Raw genomic sequence first — 24338 nt, 5'->3', positions numbered from 1 at the left:
ATGGCACTGTTTGCCACATTTGGAGCGATTGTAGTTTGGCTTATGTGGCCAGATGTTGCACTACTGTGGATGAGCTTAAATAAACCACAAAGAATTGTTAAGTTCTCATCTTTTTATTTGTTACTGTTATTACTGTTATCTTAGACAGCACAGGCCACTTATTTGATTGAGTCTTTCAGAGAATAAAGTGTGCAAATAAAGTGTGCAAACTTTCAAATAAAAAATTTCCCTGAAAAAAGGCAGTATCTTGCTTCAACGTTCCTTCTGTTTCACTTTGTTATAATCCTGCAAATTTGCGGTGAGAGAGTCGAGTTTCGTCCTCCTCCTCTCTCCTGCTGCATGCAACCTGCGTCGACTTTGCAGTGAGGTCACACACAGTCCCACGCACCTATTTAGTGGCCTCACTCACTTAAAACTGTGCACATATATTTATATTATATTGTAGATATGTTTATACTGTTTAATTTGTATTGTATTGCACCGACTACGCCAAAACTTGTATGTCCAAAAACGTATTTGGCAATAAAGCTTTTCTGAATCTGATTCTGATTCTGATAATTAATATACCATTTAAAATTAACTTAAATTGAAAAAATAGCGAGTGCGGTACAGGCAGAGCATTATAACCAATCACAGCAGTAAAAAACAAAGAACTCACTGACTGAGACCCAAGTCCTATGTTTCAAGGTAAAGAGCTGTATAAAAGAATTGGACCGTTCCTGAACATCATATCACTACCTACCTAAGAGTAGGACATTTTACCCGTGAAATAAAGACTTTGGGCTCCCAAAAGCCTGGGGCTTTCCACAAACAATGGAAAAGGGGCTAATATTTTATTTCTCTGAGGGGTGATGTTTTGTTTTGTCTGCACCCCGATCAAGGAACTGTCCAATGACAGTACTGGCCCTTTTTGATGTTGAAGATTAAAGTCAGTTTGTAGTGCACTCCAAAAATCAAACACCTCTCAGACACATGTGATGTGCTTTCATCTCATAGAGCATGTGGCTAGGCAATAAAAATCCAGGGCTTTTGCAGATGTTTGCAGTGTGGTCAGTATGTCTCAGTAACAAACACTGCAGATAAAATGTGGGCCATGTGAGGATTGTTTTCCAACACAAACTGTGTTTAAACAAAGTCTGATTTATTGCCAGTTTTGACACTGACTTGTTATTGTATTGCTTCTTTGAACCTAAAACATTTTTGGTCCTGCTTTAGGAGCTTGCTGGGGAAGAGATGGTTGGTCCTTATGTCATCTGGCCTGCTAAAGAGGGGATGGACTTTCCCAAACAGGAGGGCCAAGTGACCTTTGAAGCTGGGACCCACATCACAACACTAGACATTTACCTGACACCTGACCTTGCCTCATCTTCACCCACACCGAAGCGCTTTCAGGTGGAGCTCTACAGTCCTACAGGAGGAGCCAGTGTTCACTCCCAGTTTGGACTGGCTAATGTGACTCTGGTGTCAAATGCAGCAAGTCAGTCGGTGTGGGGCTTGTTAGAACCATTACATCAGCCTCTCAACCCAACAATAATAAATCAGGTGCTGCAAGGACTTAAGACTAAATTCACTTCAACTCTGACCCATGAACAGATGACTGCCGTGCTTCAAACTCTTGGGAAGGTAAGAGGGTTATGGCAAATATTAAGGAATGTATAAACTCTTTCAGCTCTCTAGCCATTTTCCACACATGCTTCATTTGATAAACGAGATACAAGCAGCTGAAATTAACTTCCTCCATAGGGTGGATACACTCACCCTTAGAGATAATGTAAGGACCACTGTCATCCAAAGGGAGCATGGAGTAGAGCTGCTGCTACTCTGTATCAAGAAGAGTTAGCTATGGTTTAAAATCTGATCAAAATGCCTCCTGGGCACCTCCATTTTCTGGACAGGCCCCACTGTAAGGAAGCTGCGGTGCAGACCCGTCCACTGCTCCATTACAACAAAATTTAATTTTGAAGCATTTACCTAACCAACAACCGGATCACTTCACTGAGTTTGTCCCACATAATTGTTTTGAGAAAGAAAGGTATTGGGATTTTATACATATTGGTGAAGTGAAATCAATGCTGCATGTTATCTTGTTATGCCAGCTTTCTTTTTAAAACGTCACAGCTGTGTGGGATATCACTGTCGCCACTTGTTTTTAATGAATAGCCAATGGGAGCTCAGTGGTAAATCATCTTTGCAGGTTTATGACAAAAATGTTTTGTGAAAGAGACTTGCATATGTCCTTTGTGGCCTAAGAGTGCCTTAGATTGTTCAGAGTGATCTGGAGAGTGTTGCTGCGGAGACAAATGTCTGGACCTGTTACCCCTTCAGCTTACCCCTTGGATAAGCTGAAGAGGATGGATGGATGGATGGATGGATGGATGGATCTTAAAACTCATACTAATGACTTTTCTAGAATATGATGGTGATACTTTTAACGCTTCTAAGTTACATGCAAAACGGTGAAGTAATTTGAAAAAAAAAATAAGATCTCCTTCAACATGATGTGTGTAACTGCATTGAAAATGTTTGTGGAGAAGAATTGCAGTCATCTTTTTAAGGTTGTATTACCAGCTGTTCTGTTTTCTGATCCAGGTACTTGCAGAGGCAGAGCAGACTCCTCTTCATTCAAGCAGCCAAAATTTGACCTATGACCTGTTATGTGTTATGGCCAATCCCAGCCGCGTTGACACTAGAGGTCTAAGCTACCTTGCCGAGGTGGCAGAGCGGTTCGCTTTCTCCCTTATCTCACATGTCCAGTGTGAGATGTAAGTGTTTCACCTGACTGAAACTAATATTGTGTTTTTTATTACATATACATGATCACTATGCCTGGTATTACAAATATCTCCTTGTTTCCTTTTTCCTCAGAGTGAGTACCGTCATGGAAACATGCCCATTTATGACCATATCCGCCTTCCAGTGGTACCCAACACAGATTAATGGTCACAAATACAGGGGCGGCAATTCCGACTTCTTCCAGTTTCCAGATACCCTGCTGCCAGTGCCAGCAGCCTCATCAGCAGACTGCAGGAACCTCAGCAGGATTCAGCTGACTGAGTTCAGAACTGAACACTGGTTTCTTAGCAGTGACACAGTCACAGCTGTCAGTGGGAAAGTAAGAAACATATTGCATAATTTGATCTCATTCATGCAAATGAAGTTATTTTACATAATTTGAGATTTTTTGAAACACCAGGTGGCAGCATTGTCCCAATTTTTAAAACAGGTCTGCAGCTGAACTCTGTGCTGCTAACACTTCTGTTTGTAGGTATTCTCAGTCAGTCTCCAGGAGAGAAGGTCACGACCCCTAGAAGATGGCAATGAGGTGATATATCGCATCAACTCTCCTGGTCAACAAGTTAAACCAGGAGCATCTGTGTGCCTTCTCTGGAACCAAACCAATGCAAGGTAACGTGCTAAAATCACTCTTGATCAGGCACATGCACTCATAGATATCTATTTGTTACATTAATTTAATTCCTTAAAGTTTGATGAAAAACATGTTTCTATTTATCATTTTACCTTTTTCCATTATTTTTTGTATAATCTTACATTTCACTCAAATACTATAAGTGATTAATTACTATATGTTGGAGTAGCCCTCTTTAAAATTCATGCCAGCACACTCAGCAAAGTAGAAGACAAATACCTGCCTGAAGCTTTTAATTTCAGATATTTATCGGTAAAACCCTTTGAAAACCATTTTTCATTTCCCTTCTGCTTCACAATTATTTACCACTTTGTGTTTATGTGTTACATATAAGCCCATTAATGTTTCAGATTGTAATGTGGAAAAAGTCAGGGGGTATAAATACTGTTCAAGTCACTGTATGTAACTGTTCATAATATTTTTCAAATAAAGAAATAAGCAAAGGCCAAATGAGATAAACAGCATGAGTGTAGCTGGGTGAAGATTAAGATAGAAAGGCTTGATTATTTTAATTTGAGCTCATTGTGCAACATGTTCTACTTTCCCCCTGCAAATCTAAACAGCTCAGTGATGGCATTTTTCCCAACCATTAGGGCCCCAAAGTTTGTTATTTAATAATAAGTTGCACAGATATAATATATACTGTATTCTGAAACACAGAAAAAGCAAGGTTTTATGATATTTTCCCTTTTTAAAAACTAATATTGACATTGATATTGAGTATTTTAAAGTCGGATGGCTCTAGCTCTTAATTTCCTTCTAACTAACTTCTATTTTATAACAAGGAACAGTTTCCTTACAAAGGCCAAAAGTCCAAGTTCAGTTCCTCATTAAGGCTTCTTTGAGGGCTGTAGGAGATTTTAATGTGCCCTTGTTTTCATATCTAAGCATTCCAACTGTATTACTCTGTGTCCTCCCACTGGTAGTCAGTTTCTGGAGGACATTTCTAGGGCGTGGAATGGGAACACTTGGCTGGAACACACTGTTACAAGTAAAAAATTGGCAGGTTTGGTTTGGCCAGTGAAGCTGTTTGAATGAAGAAACGGAAGGGGGGAAACAGAAATATACACATAAGACCGACAGAGCCAAAGGAGAGAGAATAACCTTTATGGTCTGTTAACTATTCCAGTTAATCCCACACAAATGAGAAGAACATGCATAAATATTGGTGAAAATACTAAGAAAATACTTAGGATTATCATCATGGTAAAGACCCTTTTCATGTTATGCAAGATTTTGTCTTTGCTTAAGTCTTGATCTCTTGGTGCAACTTGCATGTTTTTTTATTCTTTTTTTGGGTGGATGAAACCTAAAAATCTCAAACTCCAAGGGAAAAAATATCATGATATACGTCATCTCAACCTGCTTTCTCCTCTCTTGCTTTCTTCTCTCTGTTAGTTGGTCATCTGATGGACAATACTGCAGAGTTGTGAAAGAAAGTGGCAGTTATGTGGAGTGTGCGTGCTCCCACTTGTCTATCTATGCAGCCCATTCAGAATTTGCTGCACATGCATCCTACAACGAGGCCTTCTTTGCATCAGGATTTATTTGTATCTCAGGTAAATAAAATACTATCTTTGTCTTTTTTTTAATATCTCTTCCATATATTTGTTTTTTGCTTGCTCATTGTATTCCTTGCATTCAGCATTCAGTTTGGACTTCAATTTTTCATATTGTTCCAAATTGATAGCTTATAATAGAAGTTATAATAAACTATCAATGTGTTTTCTATATGTTGTATTTTTTCAGGGTTTGCATTGGCCATCTTATCCCATGTGTTGTGCTCCCGTTCTCCCATGTTTGCTGCCAAATTGCTCACCCACATGTTGGTTGGCTGCCTTGGTACCCAGGTAAATTTTTGGCTTTCGTTTGTGGTAAATCTACACTAATTTCCATTTCACATTCCTGTTATTCTCAAAAGGTAGATAAAAAAAAGGATAAATGCAGTGCCTTTTAAAACTGTTCTTAACAAATTTCTAAATACATTGCAACAACAAATTTCAATGCGCGTTATTGGGGTTTTTTGTAATATATCAACACAAAATAATGCATGATTGTGAAGTAAAAGAAAAGAATACATGGTTTTAACTTCTTTTTTTTTTTTTTTTTACAAAAAAACAGGAATCTGGTTCTGTGCAGTGTACCCCTCAAATTTAAATTTAGCCCCTTTTACCCCTTTAGTTCTAAATAAAATCATGTGCTCAGTTTTGTAATGGCCTCAGAGATTTGTTAGAGAATATTGGTGAACCAAAAGCATCATAAAGAACAAGGAACATAGCAAACATCAGCGATAAATCTGTGGACTTTAAAGCTGGGTTATGTTATTGAATAATATCCCAACCATTTAACATCTCACACAGCACTGTTCAATCCCTCATCTGAAAAGGAAAAGAGTATAATGGTAAATGGACTGAATGTATATAGTGCCTTTCCAGCTCACCTGACCACTCAAAACGCTTTGCACAAGAGCCACATTGACCCAATCACATTCAGAAATGCATGCACATTCATAAACTGATACACAGATCAGTAGGATCATTAATCAGAGGAGCAGTTTAAAGGCCTTGGAGGAGCTGCATAATTGAAGTTTAAGAGAGTAACGTGACAAAATATGAAAACATCCAGGGGTATGAATACTTTTCCAAGGCATTACAAGCACATTCCTCATGATGTACACTACCGGTCAAAAGTTTTAGAAACACTTTGTCATTAACTGGTTTTCTTTATGATGATTTACATTGTACGTAGATTCTCATTGAATGCATCAAAACTGTGAATAAACACATATGCAATTATGTATCAACCAAAAAATTGCAAAAGAACTTTAAATATCTTTTTTATTTTAGATTCCTTAAAGTAGCCGTCCTTTGCTGTGATGACTGAAATATTAACCTTTGGCCGTCTCTCAATGCACCTCTGGGAAGTTCTTTCAAGACTCTTTGGAAAACTATTTCAGGTGACCACCTCATGAAGCTCATGGAGAGAATGCTAAAAAAGCAAAGAGTGGCTATTTTGAAGAATCTAAAATATAAAAATGTTTAGAGTTATTTCACACCTTTTGTTTACTACATATTTCAATGAGTGTTCATTTACAGTGTTGTTGCCTTTTGTGAGACTACAATGTAAGTAGTCATGGAAATAGAGACACATTAAGTGAGAAAGTCTATCTAAAACTTTTCAACGGTAGTGCAAAACCTGATATTACATTAATATATTTGCAATTTATATAGATAGAATTTTTATATAGATAAAAACCTACATTTTCTTGCAAATCACAAATTAAGATTAACAACAAACAGTGAATAAGTGCAAATACATGCACACAGAAACACATGCATGCTGCCAGCCATCTCTTTGGTCTGCAAGATATCTCACAGGCATTTTTCTTGGAAATGTGCATGGATGTGAATACACACATCATCACATATCATCAATTGCACAGTTTGCGGGCTGCTGCGTCCTGACAACGCAGCCATGCCCATCCCGCACCTGCGACCATTAGAAACGCAACCATTGAGTGATATAGATATGTAGCTACAGGTCTGTTCCTCAGCTGGTTTTGATCGTGTGTGTGTGTGTGTGTTAGTGTGCGTGTGTGTGCGTCTGTGTGTGTCTGTGCGTGAGTGAGTGCGGGACCGGTAATTTTCCACAGATCCCTCCCTCCCCATTGGTTGACAAACACAATCACGTTCTGAAGTAGATCTCAGGGGCTAGCCACCACAGTCTTGACCTGTTTATGGCTCAGGCAGAGCCCCTTAACCTGAAAGGGTTTTGAATGGAAAATTCCATCCCGCTCTCTTGCTTTGTTAATATTCAACTGTACTTTGAGGCTTTCGTTCTCCTTTATTGTGCTTGTGTGTGAGATAGTCTTATGTTTTAGCAATCACAACACATTTCTCTAGACTTCTAGCCAATATCTGTTAATAAAGTCGAGGTTCAATTTGCAGACTCACAAGCTCCAGCTAAATGTGATATCACCTAAATAGGTGTACCCCTCAAGCAGTCATCTAGTTGTACCAGAAATCATTTGGAAGCAATGATGGCTGCAGTGTGCAGGATATACTGAGTAAGATATCAGCTGACAATCTTCCCTGACAGTAACTCGAGACTTTATTTTGGAACTAAATAGTTGGCACAAAAAGTCTTTTTATGTTTTAAGCAAACCCCCAGCAGCAAATTTGTATATTAAGTCTTGTTGTCACTGTTCCCTCGTCTCCATTCAGTCCTAGCCAAGCAGCTGTCACTGGTGTCAGGCTATTTTTTCATCCTTGTAGACTTCCTGCACTTCCAGATTTAAGGGCATCTTTTTTTCTTTTTCTTTTTTTTTAGCATGTTTTGGACTAAGTGATATTTCTTTATCAAAAATACAAAGTGAACTTGAATAAGTAAAATATAAATGTTTTACTTACTTTAACTCATTAATGTCATGAAACTACCTTAAAATCACCTCCTTTACCTCTTATAAATCTTGTACCGCATATGATAAGAGAAAAGCTTTATCTTAGTCATAAAGTCTAAAATATAGGAATTTTCTGAGTTGGACTAGTGATGTACTTGTAACGTGCAGGTTGCACAGTTCCTAAAGAAGGAACAAGCAAATGTCTTTTTTTCACAATGGAATAATTATACAACTTGGACAAATTGCCATTGTATAATGGCAATTTGTCCAATCTAGAGAAGTCCAGAACTGCTGTTCAGTCCAGAACCGTCGCTTTGCTTCGTTCATTACCTGAAAAGCTACACTGAACGCCTCGAACAGGGCTACAATAGGGGAGACGGCTTATTTAAGAGTAGCCGCTGAGCCATCTGGAGAGTGGGAGCCTGGTACATGTGTGCACCTAGAAACAGGTGGAAGCAGAGCAGCATAACCCAGCTGAAGTTAGCGTTAAAACCTGAATGCTGACTCAGAATGGGCTAATTGTAAGCTTCAGCTAATCACTTATTCACCCAGCAAGACATTAGGTGGAAGTTTACTAATGAGCATCATTGGGGTCATGATAAGGAACAGAGAGTATAGGGACTTTCACCTGAGCTACAGTTAAAGTTAAATGGCCTGGCCATGATAGAAAACAGTAGCAACCCTCTCTGTGAGCTTCTAGCTGGATTCGCATCATGATGTGAAAAATGACTGTCAAAATAAAAGTTGTAAAATATTTTATTTATTATTTTTGGCTCGCTAAATAAAAATATTTTCTTCATAGGTGGAATGAAGGGCTGGAAAGATACCAGCAAAATGTTTTTCATCAATTGTAAACTGTTTCCCTTTTTTTTTCACTTCAACTGCTAGCAAAAAAAACAAGTCAAATATTGTGAACCTTTTTTGTTTGATTCACAATAATATGCATTTAATGAAAACCCAGCCAAGGCAGAGATCTGGTACATGTCCTGTATTACTTTATTTCTAAACGACTTAGACACTGGGCTACTTTTTAGGACCTGGGCTAAAGCCCCCAGAGTTTCAACACCTCAAAAGCACCCCTGGTGGTACCTCTACTTTATAATTTAATGTAAGTTGTAATGTAAGTTAATTGGAATGAATATGAAGGTGCTCTAAAAGTGTTAAATAGGTATTTGGTGCCATTTTAGAAAAAAGATGAAAAAAAGGTACACCTTTTATTAATTGTTGAACTGTTGTGGAACAGAAAAGGTGCAAAGCAAAAACAAAGAAAACAGGGAAGTTAAGTAAATCAAAGTAAAAGCATTAGAATGAATTTCTAATACATGAACGCCAAATTAGCCTGACTTCTTTTACAAAAGCAAGTGATCCTATAAATAAATAGATAGGCAGAGAGCTTCATCCCTCATTGGTAAACCCAAAGTTACGCCCATGCCTCTTCCATAAGCTTTTTTGTTGCCATCAACAAGCCTCTGCCTTACGTCAGACTGAATATTTTATGTGTGACTATTCTTCTCGACAGAATTGGTGGAGTTCATTTTAGGTTGTCGGTTTCCTGGCATGGGCGTGACTTTAAGGCACAATTGTGAAAAGGGTTGAGGTTGGACTTTAATGTTAGCCTGTTGCAACAATTCCAGAGCCTATCCTATTGGAACATCCAAATGATTCTAGGTCTGAACCATCTGACCCAAATAACCACCCTGAGAAATTGGTCAGGATGTTCAAGAACAGCCTTAAACTGCAAACTGCTGGAGCACCTCTGTTACTATCCACAAAAAGCAAGATTTGCATTAACATAGACTCAGAGAGTGCCAGTGGTGGAAGCAAAATTCTGAAGACCTGTTTTTCTGACATTGGCAGTGGACCACTGCCAATGTCAGAAAAACAGGTCTTCAGAATTGATCAAGGAGGATGGAATAATGAGCTACTTCCAAATTTATCAACTGCACCTCAAGTCAACAGCCAACTGGTTGAAACTTGGAAACTGGCATTAAGCTGCTAGAAGGTCCTTCCTAAAAACCCTGATCTCAGTCCTTTCATGGACTATGATTGAACAATGCTTAAATACTGTGAAACCAAGCAGTTTATATGAACTCCCATTTATGTCAAGAACAGCACTCATAGATCCACCCACGGTAATAACAGATACTTCTTGATGGTTATAAAAATCCATGATCAAGCTGCAGCTTAGTAAGGTTTATTTATCCAAATATTAGTAGGGTGGTATTATATTTATCTGAGCCTACATGTTTGCTTCTGAAACTGTGCAGACAATTATCACTAGAACTGTTTTTTCAGGTTGCTAAGAGTCTGAATAGTGTTTAACTTTTTGTCTCTGGAAATATCTAGAAAGGTCTATCTGCATGCCTCCAATGTAGAAACTTCCAGACACATTTTGTTTTTCTTATTGGGTTTATTCTGTCTTTCAACAAAACCAAAACAGGGATGTTTAGAAGGACGGCTAGAGGCTGCTACTCTTACTCCCCCACTACAGTCAGTCTAAACAACCTGCCTTTGCCAGATCATAGTCCAGTTCTTGTAGTTCTTGTTTTTAAACTATGCCTATATTTGCCAGTGTGAATTTGAAGAAGCCATAAGACCCTGCATTTAAATAGCAGAGAAGTGGCCAATGACAGCTCTGTCTCCTGAACGTTCGGTCTTCAGGGTTGTAGATGCCTCAGTCCTGGTTTGAACTGTCAGCTTCTGTTCCAGCCCTGGCTGTGACAAAGAGAGCTTTCCATGTATGGTGGCTGAAATTAGTTACTGGCTCTGTCTTCTGTATGTGGAAAAAAATTAAAGCTGCCATTAAGATTAATGTCTGTCTGCAATAGCTACAGCCACTGAGAGGAAACAGGAATAATATCCTTGTCCTTGCTATGAGCTTCAGAGTTTAAATGATTTGGCCATAATAATTTGGAGAGTTCTGTCTTGTTATGAGTAACTTTAAAATAATATTGTCATCTCTTTTTTCTGTATGCCGCTTTTCAACCTTTTCCAATGTCTAGTTAGAAAATATCTCAAGGCTCAAGCCTCTGGGTGTTTGTTATTACGAAATGATGGCAACAAGGAAGAACACAAGCAAGTGCAGGAGATGAGGAAGCTTATAGAGATGAAGGCTAAATAATATTAAACCAAATTAGTAATGTGACATCATTTCCAGAGTAAAATGCAACATCAGCCTGTCAGGGTATGCTGGAGTTGTGTTGGACCTAAGTGCAGAGCACAGCGAGGAAGCAGCATGGCGAGTTCAAGAGTTACTTAATAATAAGAAAACAGGAGCTTACAACATTTTCAGGTCTTGTGACACAGGCAGATAAACAAGGCTGGAATAAATCAGGGCAGTAAACAGGCAAGGAACAATTAGACATGACAATGGTTAGCATGCAGGGGAATCTAATGAAATAAAACCAAGGAGTATAAATACTGGGGTAGAATGGAGAATGGACCAATGAACCAAGGGAGCTAATCGAGGAGTAATCAGGAGCAGCTGATGAAAGTGAGAGACTGAAAGCAACTTAAGGAGGGAGGCTAATTAACACTAATAAGCAGGGAGTTCAGGGAGGTTACAGAAAACATCTGAGTAAACAGAAATAAGTAAAACAAGTAGACTATAAAAAGAACATAAACAGGGAGGAACCAGATCTATAAGGAAATATAAACTAAGTCATTTAACACAGGTATCCAAGAAAGTAATCTAAACACAAGGATGGAATGATGAATCTAAACAGAAACTAAAATAACAGCAACTGAAGAACATAAGAGAAAACAGACTAGTAACTCAAACTCAAAACCTAACAGAGGCACATCGTGAAAAAGCCACCATCACCTTCCATTTATGCCAAGTGTGTAAATTGTCTCATCTTCTGACCTTAATACCACATATCAAACATGATGGTTCAAATGCCACAATTTCCAATATCAGGGTTTTATCAAGAGATATGTTACGCCACAGGTACGATCAACCTACCAGATTAACAGGGAACTGGGAAAAAATTTAAAACATTTGCCAATCTTTCAGCAAATTTAGTAATAATAAAAGCATAGATTATTTATTTTGTTTATTTATTTAAGTGATGCTTTTGATTAAATGTTTGGCTTTTTAAGACTCACAATGTAATAGAAATGTAATATTAACTCATTATTCCCTTCTTTCTTTTTGATCACCTAGCTGAAAAACCCAGAGAACCCACTTTTTGTTCACTGGTTGGGTCCATCAAATTTTTTTTAATGAAAAATGTCCTGGAATTTCAAAAAGGACAGTGGTGCCATGACCTCTAGCACAGGACCTATGCTCTTTGGAAGAGAAACAGGCCCACAGCATCATAGATCCTCCACCTTACGCAACAGTGGGCATGAGGTGCCAACTGTTGATTTTATTTTATCTACCCTTTTCTAACCCAGGATACTATAATGGAGATTGAAAATCTCTTTTACCAGAGGGTCCTGGCAAAGACAGCAGTAGAGTAGGTGGACAAATAAACCACAGCAAGTAAAAACAGAGAACAGGAAAAAAAATGATTAAAACAATTGCCAATTTACATCAAGGAATGATAACCACCAGCAGCATTCATTAGCAGCACATATAAATTCAATCCTCAAATAGTCCATAATCTTATGTTTAACATTAACCATACTTGGCAAGTATTTCAATTTAAGAGGTCTCTGTTACTCACACTAGGATGTCAGTGTAGATACTTATCCACCTATTCCATATATTCAACCTTTCTTTCAGATTTGGAGTGTTTCCTGCAGAAAACCTCATATTTAGTTTCCCCTTAACATATCACAGGATCCCAATTAAAATTCCGGTAGTGTTTAGCAAACTCTACACATTTATTTTAATGATGGTGGGACAGAAAATTCTTTTTTAATGATATCATTGTCAAAGAGGAGGACGGTAAAGTAGTCCATAATTTGGGTTACTAATATTAATAAATTCTCCGTCCATTGTGATTACAGGGCCCTTCGTGTTGCACACGTCACGCATTGAGTGAATGTTTTCCCCAGTGCTCCCAATGTTTTATTACAGTTTCTGGGAGGTGTTTAGGTGACTCCTAGTTCCAGTTATAAAGAATTTCCTTTTTGAACTGAATCCAGCAATCAGAAGGCTGCACTTTAGGCTGCAAGTATGGCCAAACACTACACTCAGTTATTTCTCTGTTATGCAACACCAGCCACCGTCACCTTCTATTTCTGAGCAGAATATACAAGCTCTTTGCTATTTATCAACAGTCCCCTACTGCACACCCTGAGAAAGAAAACAAAATGACCTTGATGAGACTTCAACACATTACTAAGGTCTTTCCTGTCTGTCAGCCTGAGCTATTGGCTGGCAGATGATGGAAGGGTATAAAGTATCAGCAGTCAGGACCCTTTATTACTGCGTGTGTGTGCAGACAAGACAGTGGAGAGGTGAAGACGGCCTCCTGGGAGATTCACATTACGCTCTCACTGGCTAGCTGCACGCCATGTGCCAAGTGTTGTCCTAACTTGATCTGCTCACCGTCTGTTCCAACCCAGTTAAAATCAGCAGCATCATCCTCCTTCGAACTGGCTCATCACTGTTGACTTTATCTGTGCTTCCTGCTGTTGAAATGGAAGTCCAAACTTTACAAAGAGTAGCGCCTTAAGAATAAAATCATACCTGATCAACTTTTTTACATTTTGTCACATTACAACCACAAACATCAGTCTATTTTATGAGGATTTAATTTTAAAAAGTTATGAATAATTATGAAGTGGAGGGAAAATTATACATGGTTTTTATTTGTATTTTCACACATTAAAATCTGAAAACTGTGGCGAGCATTTAGCCTGTTTTACTCTAATACCCTTAAATAAACTCCAGCATTCAGTTTAAACACAACCGTTCTGTGAAGGTCTCAGATGTTTGTTAGAGAACAACAAGAACATTAGAGAACAAACAGCATCATGAGGACAAAGGTAGACAGCAGACAGGTCAGGGAGAAAGTTGTGGAGAACTTTAAAGCAGGGTTAAGTTAAAACATATCCCATGCTTTAAATGTCCCTTAGAACACTGTTTAATTCTGCATCAGCAAAGAGAGCAGGAATGAGAGAAGCAGCGTAGAAGTCTATCGGCCATTTCCACTGGCTCTGATTAGGCGCCGCGGCTCTGCTCCACTCAGTTTTGCTCTACTCGGCACGGTACCCGTTTTATTTCCACTGACAGCTTATTCCATAGTGGGTCACGGGGGAGCTGGTGCCTATCTCCAGCAGTCTATAGGCGAGAGGCGGGGTACACCCTGGACAGGTTGCCACTCCATCACAGGACAACACAGAGACATACAGGACAAACAACCATGCACAACCATGCACTCATTCACACCTAAGGACAATTTAGAGAGACCAATTTACCTAACAGTCAAGTTTTATGAACTGTGGGAGGAAGCTGGAGTACCCGGTGAGAACCCATGCATGCATGGGGAGAACATGCAAACCACATGCAGAAAGACCCCTGGCCGGGAGTCAAACTCAGGACCTAGGCAACAGTGCCACCAACTGCTCCACCGTGCAGCCCTTGGTGGGATTGTTTTGTGTGTATCAGGGGAAATGTTTGTGCGTCTCAACAGCTGATTTTATGTTTGATCAGCTGATTTAGGATGTTATGAAGTACAGCGTGCCGCCGTCGTGTAATTCAGAAAGCTGATGTATCCTTTGTCTTTTCTTTCAGCCTTCAGGCATGACTTTGTAAATAGTAAAATTATATTTCGGTATGACCCGCTTCGGCAAATGTGGTCCTTTATATTATTGTAGTCACTTTTGAGTTTTATTAACTTTTTCCTGTACTACCTCAGCGAAAATCTCCTTATTTCTCCTCCTCCCATGGCCAATCAGTTAATAGCAGTCCATTCACATTGCTGACTTAGTCCTGACTTAGCTCCTGTCAGACCTGCTCAGGAGCAGGGACCAAAAAACTAGGTACTGGTACGGAAAAAACAGTAATGGAAATGCTCACAAAACGAGCCGAGTGGAGTCGAGTAGGGCCAAATCAAGCCAGCGGAAAAGGGGCATTTGTTAACTCTGTAAGAGCCACAGAGATTCAAGGCTTGGGTGGGAGAATCCGTCAACATGGCAACTATTCGTTGTGCATGCCTTAAACCTGGCCTTAGTGAAGGAGTGGCAAAAAGAAAGCTATTAGTTTAAAAAAGGCCATTAGAAATGTTACTTGGAGTTTGCTGCAAACCATGTAGGAGACACTGCAAGTGTGAGGCTAGTAAGGACATACCCCAAAGTTTTGCAGCTGTAAATGCCACAAAATGCTGTTCTGCGAAGCATTCACTCAAGGGGGTTGTAAAAAGTACTGGAAAAAGTTCAAGGGTTGTGAATACTTTTTAAAGTGCTCTTTAATTGCTATTGACTTGGTCTTGTATGCTTATTTTTTATCTGAGCAATTTTTTCTGTGGTTTTTTTCTCTATTTTTTTGCTGTCCTTTTATGTATGTATATGCCCTGTGTTGTGTACTCTGCTTCTTTCACGTGTCAATGTGCTGCTGGTCTGAACTAACATTAAATGCAAAATAGCATGTTACTTTGTCTTTTAAATTTTCTGTACATAATCTGTATGATTCATCTTTTTGAATGCTAAAAATATGTGCACGATTTCATCTGCTGCATACAGGCCATCAGTACTGGGGTAAGCAGGGTGTGTTATTGGTCTTTAATACCATCAGTAGGGCTGAAATATATTCTGACCCCTCTGGACACATTTAGAGGTTTCCAAATATCCGTTGTCCTAACAGCTGGTGACCCCTAAAATAAATACACTTTCCTCTAATTCCACATAAAGTAGGAGACCACAGCAGCTGTTATCCTTGTGCTGTTAAAATATTAAGCTAAACCGAATGTCATAAATAATAACAGTATTATTGGAGAAAGTTTACCTTACATTAAAGTTATGATTTAAAGTTTTGAGTGTCAGAGTTAAGAAGCTTTATAGAAGAAATGTCATCAGTTAATCTCTTGGCTTTTTTCATAGTTTACAGTGATTTCGAAGAGTATTCCTACCCCATTAACATTTTCACAATATGTGACGTTACAACCAGATTTACATATAAGACAAGACATGGTTGTCTACCCTACCTGAAAGGACAAAATTCATCAGAGAAGCAGCCAAGATGCCCATAGTAACTCTGGAGAAGCTGTAGAGATCTACAGCTCAGGTGAGAGAATCTGTCACAAGACAGATATTAGTCTTAAATGCCACAAATCTGACATTTATGGAACAGTAGCAAAAGGAAAGCTAATGTTGAAAGAGAGTCATAAGAATCCCTGTTTGCTACAAGTGATGTTGGTGACACAGCAAACAGAGGGTAGAAGATGCTCTGGTTAGATGCAGATGAGACCAAAATGAAGCTCTCTGACCTACATGCAAAAGGCTATGTGCATCACAGACTTAATACTGCTCATCAGTCTGATCACACCATCCCTTCTGTGAAACGTGGTGGTGGCACCATCATGCCATGGGGCTGAAAAATGTTCATATATTTCTCAGCTTAAATTTATTTTTAAAGCACAATTAAAACATGTCATTTTGACCAAAGTGCTGTAAAACGACAGGGATGTTTAAATAATACATTAGAAATAGATTAAATGTAAAAGAAAATAAAAATAAAGCTGCTGATGAGTATTTTGCAAAATACAGTCATGGCAACAAAGATAGAACATTTTCCAATAAACTATTCTTTGTGTTGGTCTATTACCTAAAATCCCTTTAAAATACAATGAAGCCTGTCTTCGTAATGTGACAAAATGTGAAAAGGAATGCAAAATTCAAAAGGTATGAATACTTTTGCAAGGTACCATATCATGCACTTAAGGATAATACATTTGGAGGGTTTAGAATTTTTTGAATGTTTTCCTGGTGGTTAACTCAATCATGGACCCATACAATCAAACTGTTCCTATCATTGCAGTTGGCTTGTCCTCTACACATAATTATTACAAATAACAGTGGATATTCTTATATATGTTTAACATTTTATGAAAATCCATCATTAATGCTCCAACTTTCGCCTTTCTTCTGACTGTGGGGTCGTTTAGTTTGTCAGAGACCTAATGAACCAGGACAGCTCGGACACTGTCAATAAATTTGGGAGCCTCTCAAAGTCCTCCAGATGTCCTGCTCTATTTTTGGTGTTTCACAGTTTGTTTTGGCAGAGCTTCATGTGCCGAGTTGGCTGAACTTTGGAGGTTTACACAAATGTTTACCATGAACCTGTTGAGTTTATCGGTGTTGCCACTTGGACATGATGTTTTGCAGTATTTTTGCAAATTAGGTCAAACAGGATTTTCTACAGTTTTACGTCACTTGCATTAATGCATTGATAATATTGACAGTACTTTTGATGGAACTTATGAGAGAGCTTAAAGCTACTGAACTGACATGGCAAGTCTGCTGCATTTTAATAAAAAGTGGAAATGAAGTAGTGTGTTTTGATTTAGGAGGGTTGTGTGCATGGCCTAAAATAGAAATCGAGAGCTGCCTAACTTCCTCAGTGAATCAGGAAGCCTTAAATAGAGGAAGGAAACTTCCTTGATTGTTATCGAAGATAACAGCATCGACTCCTTTTGCTTATACTGACCTCTCCCTTGGTGTTTTGTTTAGAGTTTCTTTAGAGCATGATATGATATTTGGAGTATAAAGTGGTGAGCAATGCAGTCACTGGGAAACTCGGGAAACTCATATCAAGCATGGACACATCTTACGTATACACTCCAGCACAATCAAATCATTATATTCAAACACAGCTGTTTGCAAGGCTATCAGAAAGCAGTGACAACTCAGTTTAATGATTGGGGAAACAGCATTTGCAGATCAATATATGTTCAAATGCTTAGCCATTTTTCAATCAAATGTGGAAGCTCTATGCAAAGAAAAGCCTATAGGGGTCACTATAGCTCTATGGCTTGAGCCCAACAACAGCTCATGTGAATGAAGTGACTGATCAATGATTACCCTGAGCGCTACTTCGCTTTATGACTAAACCCTTTTTGCTACAGACTTAGAAGTGACTGCATGGATGAAAATTGCATGAGTTGACTGCTGCAGCTTTTGTTGTCTGAATAAACCTGATATAAACTGACCTTACTAGCAAGCAAAAATCTCCCTGGTAAATAAATTTAAGTGGATTAAACCGCAAGTGTGAATTTACAGTTAATTTAGGTGAAGTATTTCAATCCACTTGTTCATTTAGTCAGTTCAAGAGCCAGGCATTATGGGGCTCATGACATTTTTGCTCAGCACTGGTACTAATTAAATCTAAATCACACAGCTCAGTAATCGATTGGCTTCAAAGCCTCTTACTGACAGATGATAGATGTGTCCTGTGTAGATGGCCTGTTGAATGTTGTTGTTTCTGTAACAGACCTTGTTATAAGATATGTACTGATTGCCTCAATGTGATTAAGATCATTAATATACAAAATGTAATCCAAAGGTCGTCTAACTTGTGATTTCTCTCGCATATTACTATCATAATCAGAGCAATGCAGAGTGGAAACAATCCATGTGTTATTTTACAGCACCTTAGAAAAGTATTCATACCCCTCACGTTTATTACATTTAAATCCACAAACTTAATTGTCTTTTATTGGTATTTTATGTCATTGTCCAACACAAAATAGTGTATAGTTGTGCAGTGAAATAAAACTGGTATATGATTTTTAGTTTTTCATCAAAAAAAACCTTAATGTGTGCCATGCATTTGGAATCAACCCCCTTTCCTCTGATACCCCTAAATAAATCCTGTGCAACTTTTTGTCTTCAGAAATCAGGTGATTAGTAAATTTATGTTTGGTTCTAACACGATATACCAAACTTTGAACACCTCAAGGAGCACTGTTCAGCTCATAATTCAAAATGAAAACGGTATAGCGCAATTGCCAACATAACGAGCCGAGGCCACACCTAAACTGATTGGAAAGGTTTAGGAAAGCATTGATCAGAGAAGCAGACAAGAGGCTTGCAGGCAAATGCTTCCCACAGTGCTGGCAGCATGATGCTGAGAATAATATTTTCCAAAGCTGACTGGAAGATAGATGGAGGCAAATACAGAGTAATCTGGAAGGAGAACCTGTAGGTCACAAAGGACTTGACATTGGGGTGGTAGTTTATCTTCTAGCAGTACAATAGCCATAGACATACAGCTGGAGCTTCAGTGAAATGGAATAGATCAACAGACTTTGGGTTTTTAATGACCATGTAAATCCCTGCTCCTGGTGTGAATTAATGCAGAAAGGTCTATGTCTCCCCACACTTACCTTCAAAAAGCAGTCATGCTTAATGCTCCAGACCCAAATGAGGTGCACACGCACACATAGAGGTCTGTTGAAGGCCACAGCAGGCCCACTAAGTGTTTTTGTTCAGTAGCTGGAATTGAACAGCTGCAGCTACAGTGTTTTTATAGCTGTGCACATGCACACGAATCTGTGTGCATGTGCCACATATGTTTGTTTTGCAAAGAGACCTCTGTCTGCTTTCCTCCAGATGTGGAGGAAGTAAATTCTAGAGGCTTCTTAACAGTGGTCCTAGTGTGATGAAAAAGCAAACTAGCTACTCTTTGACTGTCAGAATGGGAGGAAGAGGAGGACTACTGGAATGCAGCTAACTGTGCTTCATGTGGGTGGTTCAGTTTAGAGCGTTTATATGCGGGAGTGAGTGTTGCAGCTGGCATCTAGAAGCGTGCATTACAACAAATGGTTGGGCCATTTCAAAAATAGCATAGTGGGCACTGTCTATGTGCATTGACTCTTTGAAATACACAAAGTGTAATAGGATGCTCAACACAAGAATAACAAAAGTTGTGATTTGTCAAGATTTGCACATTTCAGCAAGTTCACAATTATTTTCTTTAATGAAATTGTCACCTTGTTTTGACTGTTCTTCAAAGTACTGGCAGTTCATTGTGGCTGTGTCACGCAAGATAACAGAGGTACCTTTCAGCTCATTTATTTAAGACATATATCTCAGAACCGTGGTGAAAGTTCTAGATGGTGTCTAGCTGAGTTACACGCAGGACCGCAGACACGCTGTTCCACTTCTGCTGTGGGTGTACTCACATAAGCAGGTGGAGATGCAGTGGTGTGGTTGTTTGGAGGTAAAACAGACCACGAAGGTTGCCAACATCTGTGACTTAATGCAAGATTCAACCCAAAACAGCTGTGAACTTTAGCTTTACTGTATAACCCTACAGAACTACTTGCAATTGATACATATAATCACAGATTATAGTATTAAATATTACTATAGGTAAGCAACTGTTATTGTAAAATATGTGGAGGAACAGAGACTGAAGTAGCATGCATATACTAAATACATCACTCTGAAAACATATACAAATAAAAATCTAAAAAATGTGTGCTTTTGTGTTCAGCCCCCTTTACTTTGATACACATAAGTCCAATCTCAGAACATTGTTCAAAGCTAAAGCCAATGCCTTTGCCTTTAGAAGTAACATCCTTAGTAAACAGAACCCACCTGTGTGTCACCAAATCTTAGCAAACACATCTTGAAAGAAACCCGTAGGAATTCCAATTAGCATTTATTCACAAGAATTTAGGGGGCATGGCAAACATATTTAATGAAGGTGCTCTTGTCCAGATAAACCAAAATATAACATTTTGGCCAACTTTCACTTTGTTTGTTACAAAAAATTTACACTGCACATCGCCCTGAACACACCACCTTCATGGTGAAACAAGGTGGGGGAAACATCATGTTGTAGAGATGCTTTTTATTTCACCAGGGTCAGAGAAACTGATCAGAGTTAATGGGAAGATGGATGGAGCTTAATACAGGGCAATTCTGGTAGAAAACCTGTATGATGCTACAGAAGGCTTGATACAGGTGGAGCTTCACCTTCCAGCAGGACAGTGAGGCCAAGCATACAGTCAGAGCGACAACTGAATGGTTTAGATCAAAGCATATTCAAATGTTAGAAAGGCCCAGTCAAAATTCAGTCATAAATCTGTGGTAAGACTTGAAAATGGTTGATCCATCCAATCTGACTGAGTTTGAGCTATTTTGCAAACAAGAATGTGCAACAAAAGAAATCCATCTCTAGATATGTAAATCTCGTGTGGAAGTACCCCCAATGACTTGCAGCTGTAATTGCTATGGGCGTAACACGAACAAATGTGGAACATTTGAAAGGGGTATGAAACCTTTGCAAGACTCTGTATGTAATACTTGCTCAGGACGTGTCTGTCAAAAATTCTGAATTTTAGGGGAGAAGTGATGCAGTGGTGTCCAGTGATGAGAAAAAGATTAGAATAAGAAAAGTATACATTTAGCTATTTTTCTCTAAAACTTAACAAAGGCATAGAAGAAAACACCCTGGGTGCAGGCTGGTGCTGGAGCCAGCTAGATCAAACCGGTAACTGTTAGAAAGAAGGGGGAGGTGAAGGAGAGGAGAGGAGAGGAGAGGGGAAAGAGGAGGAGGGGAGATGAGATGTAAAGATGGAGTAGGTGGGATATAAGAAAACAAAACAGGAAAAAGGAGGCAAGGCAGAAGAGGTTGCAGAAGAAGAAGAAGCAGGATGTCTTCTGGAAAGGTTTGGATGGACATACAGGCAGATGGTTCAGACCCCACTCCCTTACTGATGTAATGCACCGGGTATATGCTATTTTTAGCCACACTAGTACACTTTGCATGAGCGTAGGCCTATCGATCAGCCCCACAAATCACCAGGAGGGGGAAGAGCTGCAACTAACAACAGCAGAAAATATCTTCCGTAATCGTTATTTTTCCTTCGTGAGGTTCAGCCTTAGTGTTTCTTTCAATTATTACTCCTCAATCAAAGTTTGCAGCACTGTGTGGTACAGTGAGCTTCAGTTTGTCTTTGCATTTCAAAGTATTTTCTTTACCTTTTCAGTGAGGTTATTTGCTGCCAGCTTCTGCATCAATTAAGGCTCTAAACTTTTGTTGAGAAAAAGTGTTTATTTTCTTATAGATCCAATTATGAAATTAAAATTTGAAAACATTTTGTCTAAAGTGATGTTAAATCATTTTGAAGGCTTCAACAGATCCGCATGTTTGGGGGCGATGGAGGCTTCAACAGATATACCAACCACAGTAAATACTTGCCTATGGGGTGTTTTAAAAGTAAAAAAAATACTTGTCTGACTTGACATTTTTGCTCAAATATGTTTGTGTTTTGTATTCCTTACAATTCAGTAAAACATCACAATCAAACATTAGCAGGCATTGAAATACTACCTATATTTCGCATTTCCTGTTTTACCAGAGAGTGTGCAAGCAAACACGAAGCACAGACTTCAGTGACTTGCATTCAGTTCCTTTCCAGTATCTGCTTCGAGAAACATTGTAGCCTGAGGGTCTAGACAGGCTGATTCCTGGTGCCCAAAACAAAAGAAAAAAAGTACAAAAGAGAACAGCAGACATGTGTATGATGAGTTCTACATCTGCACCTGTGACCTCCTAACATTACTGCCCTGCCTCTGTAGCACGTCGCTAGCATGTACATTCTTATGGTTATTTCGTTTGACAATAAACTAAACAATGCCTATAATGAGCCTCGTATCTACTCAGCAACTGCAGCTAATACACCCAAACCAAGGAGATAACAATGTCAATCTCAGCTCTGTGACATAAAAAGAGGTTTGTGACATTGCCCTGAACCTTTCTCCTCTTTACACTGAGAATTAGGCAACAGGTGCACAAAGTGCACTACTAAAGTACAAATACTTTTATTCCTCCAAAGATGTCCTGCATTGTTTGCTTGTTAAATATTAACAATGTAACAAAGATTCAAAGATCATATGCAAAAGAAAAATCCATTCATGTCCCTAAGTTTCTACAATTAAGTCAAGGTTGAGACTTTAATTTGCTCTTCTCATCTTTTTTCAAATAATTTCAGTAAGTGTAGAGCTCTGTCTTTTTTCACTGTTTCATAAAGGCTTAAAATCTTTCGCTTTTGTTGCCTGAATGTGATCTAACAAAGTTACGAATTTTGTTGTCTCTCAGAAAAAAAGTAAAAGTTTCACTGTATCACATTTACACAAAAACATAAAACAAAAAGGTAATATAAACCTCTTGTTTTTCTTTAGAACAGAATATAAATCCTACTGCTGCTAGAATTATATAACATTGATTGATATAGTTATAATTATATATAATAATATTTATTTTTTATTTATTGGTATTTTAATTTGATTCATTTAATTAAGTAACTTCGATAAATTGACTTACATCAAATTAGTAGTAGTTTTCAAGAGCAGGAAATTTCTTTCCCAAGGATTTCTTTAAAAGGATTTTACATCCCAATAGTGATATGATGGAAATTGTTTTAGCAGTTTTGCAATAGAAACTTCTAAAATGTTGGTACACTATGTCTTGATACAATTAACTGGCCTGCTAAAATCATATATTTACATACACAGTATAAAAAACACATCATCTGCTTTTTTCACATTTGCCATTAAATCAGAGTAAACGTCAGTTATGATTACCAAATTAATTTCAATGTGCCATATTCCAGAATATTGAGAACTTTTTATTACTTTCATCAAAATTTTGAGGCTTACACGCTCTAAAACTACAATGCCTTTAAGGAATGATTGGAAATCTCAGATGATGATTGTATGGCTTTGCTAGCCTCTGAAAGGTTAACCATATTTGAGTTAAGTGGATGGGTTCTGTGTCTTGAGATGAATGTGTTGTGAAATATATGAATCAACCCCAGAACAAGAACACAAATGGGTTTTCCAGATGGACAATGACCCCAAACATACTAATTAGTTAGGTACCAAATCAGTTAGAAAGTATGTTAAGGAAAAAGGTCAATGTTTAAACTATGTGTAAATTAGCACCTGTTGGCATGTTAGCAAAGTCCAAGTGGATGAGTGTTCTGCTGTTTATCTTCTTTAAGGTATGTTGAAGGGCACAAACACATTGTCGCGTATTGAGGGCAGTCTAAAGCGTTGATTAAAAAGTCGTAAATAGCTTAAATAGTAATCAAATAATAGCCAGCCCCATTAATCAGTGAGCGAAATAACATTTGCTGTCAAGGAGTCAAAGATTATGTACATTTATTAATTTAAAAATGTTTTCTCATTCATGTGCGCAGTATTTTGCTGCAGGTTACTGTCTTTTTTGTTTGTTTTCCTTAGAATAGATGTGTTTCACAATGTGTTTTCTGCAAAATTGATCATCTCTGCCAGCGAACACAGTTTCATTGCACAACGTTTGCTCCCATAGCCTACCTGGCCAGCCTCTCAGTTCAGGCAGAATTCCAGACTGTTCAGTCACGAGTTCCCATCCTGTGCTTTCCCTCCCACTCACATCCTCCAGGCACCATTTGGAGCATGCATGGGAAACTGACTCAGGATTTTTTTTGGGGGGAATTAAAAAAATTTTTTCAGTTTTTATTTTTTCACTCAATTAGAAGATGCATGCAAGTGTTTCAAGAACAGTAAAATGGAGTAATGACCATTTTTGGTTTTCCAAAACTGCTTACAAAATGAGAAATTGGGTCA

General features: G+C 38.5%; 1 protein-coding gene across 1 annotated transcript in view; it reads left to right on the top strand.

Moving 5' to 3' along the window:
• adgrv1 (adhesion G protein-coupled receptor V1) overlaps positions 1–24338 on the top strand; it is a 169120-nt gene that overhangs the window by 85597 nt on the left and 59185 nt on the right. The window contains 6 exon segments of the mRNA XM_047382560.1: positions 1216–1623; positions 2590–2762; positions 2866–3112; positions 3266–3405; positions 4826–4986; positions 5177–5277. Of these exon segments, the coding sequence (XP_047238516.1) occupies positions 1216–1623; positions 2590–2762; positions 2866–3112; positions 3266–3405; positions 4826–4986; positions 5177–5277 (1230 nt within the window).

Source organism: Girardinichthys multiradiatus, chromosome 12 (genome assembly GCF_021462225.1).
Source record: "Girardinichthys multiradiatus isolate DD_20200921_A chromosome 12, DD_fGirMul_XY1, whole genome shotgun sequence".
NCBI lineage: Eukaryota > Metazoa > Chordata > Actinopteri > Cyprinodontiformes > Goodeidae > Girardinichthys > Girardinichthys multiradiatus.
The sequence above is the reverse complement of the archived record's forward strand: the minus strand, read 5'-3'. Positions and strand labels throughout refer to the sequence as shown.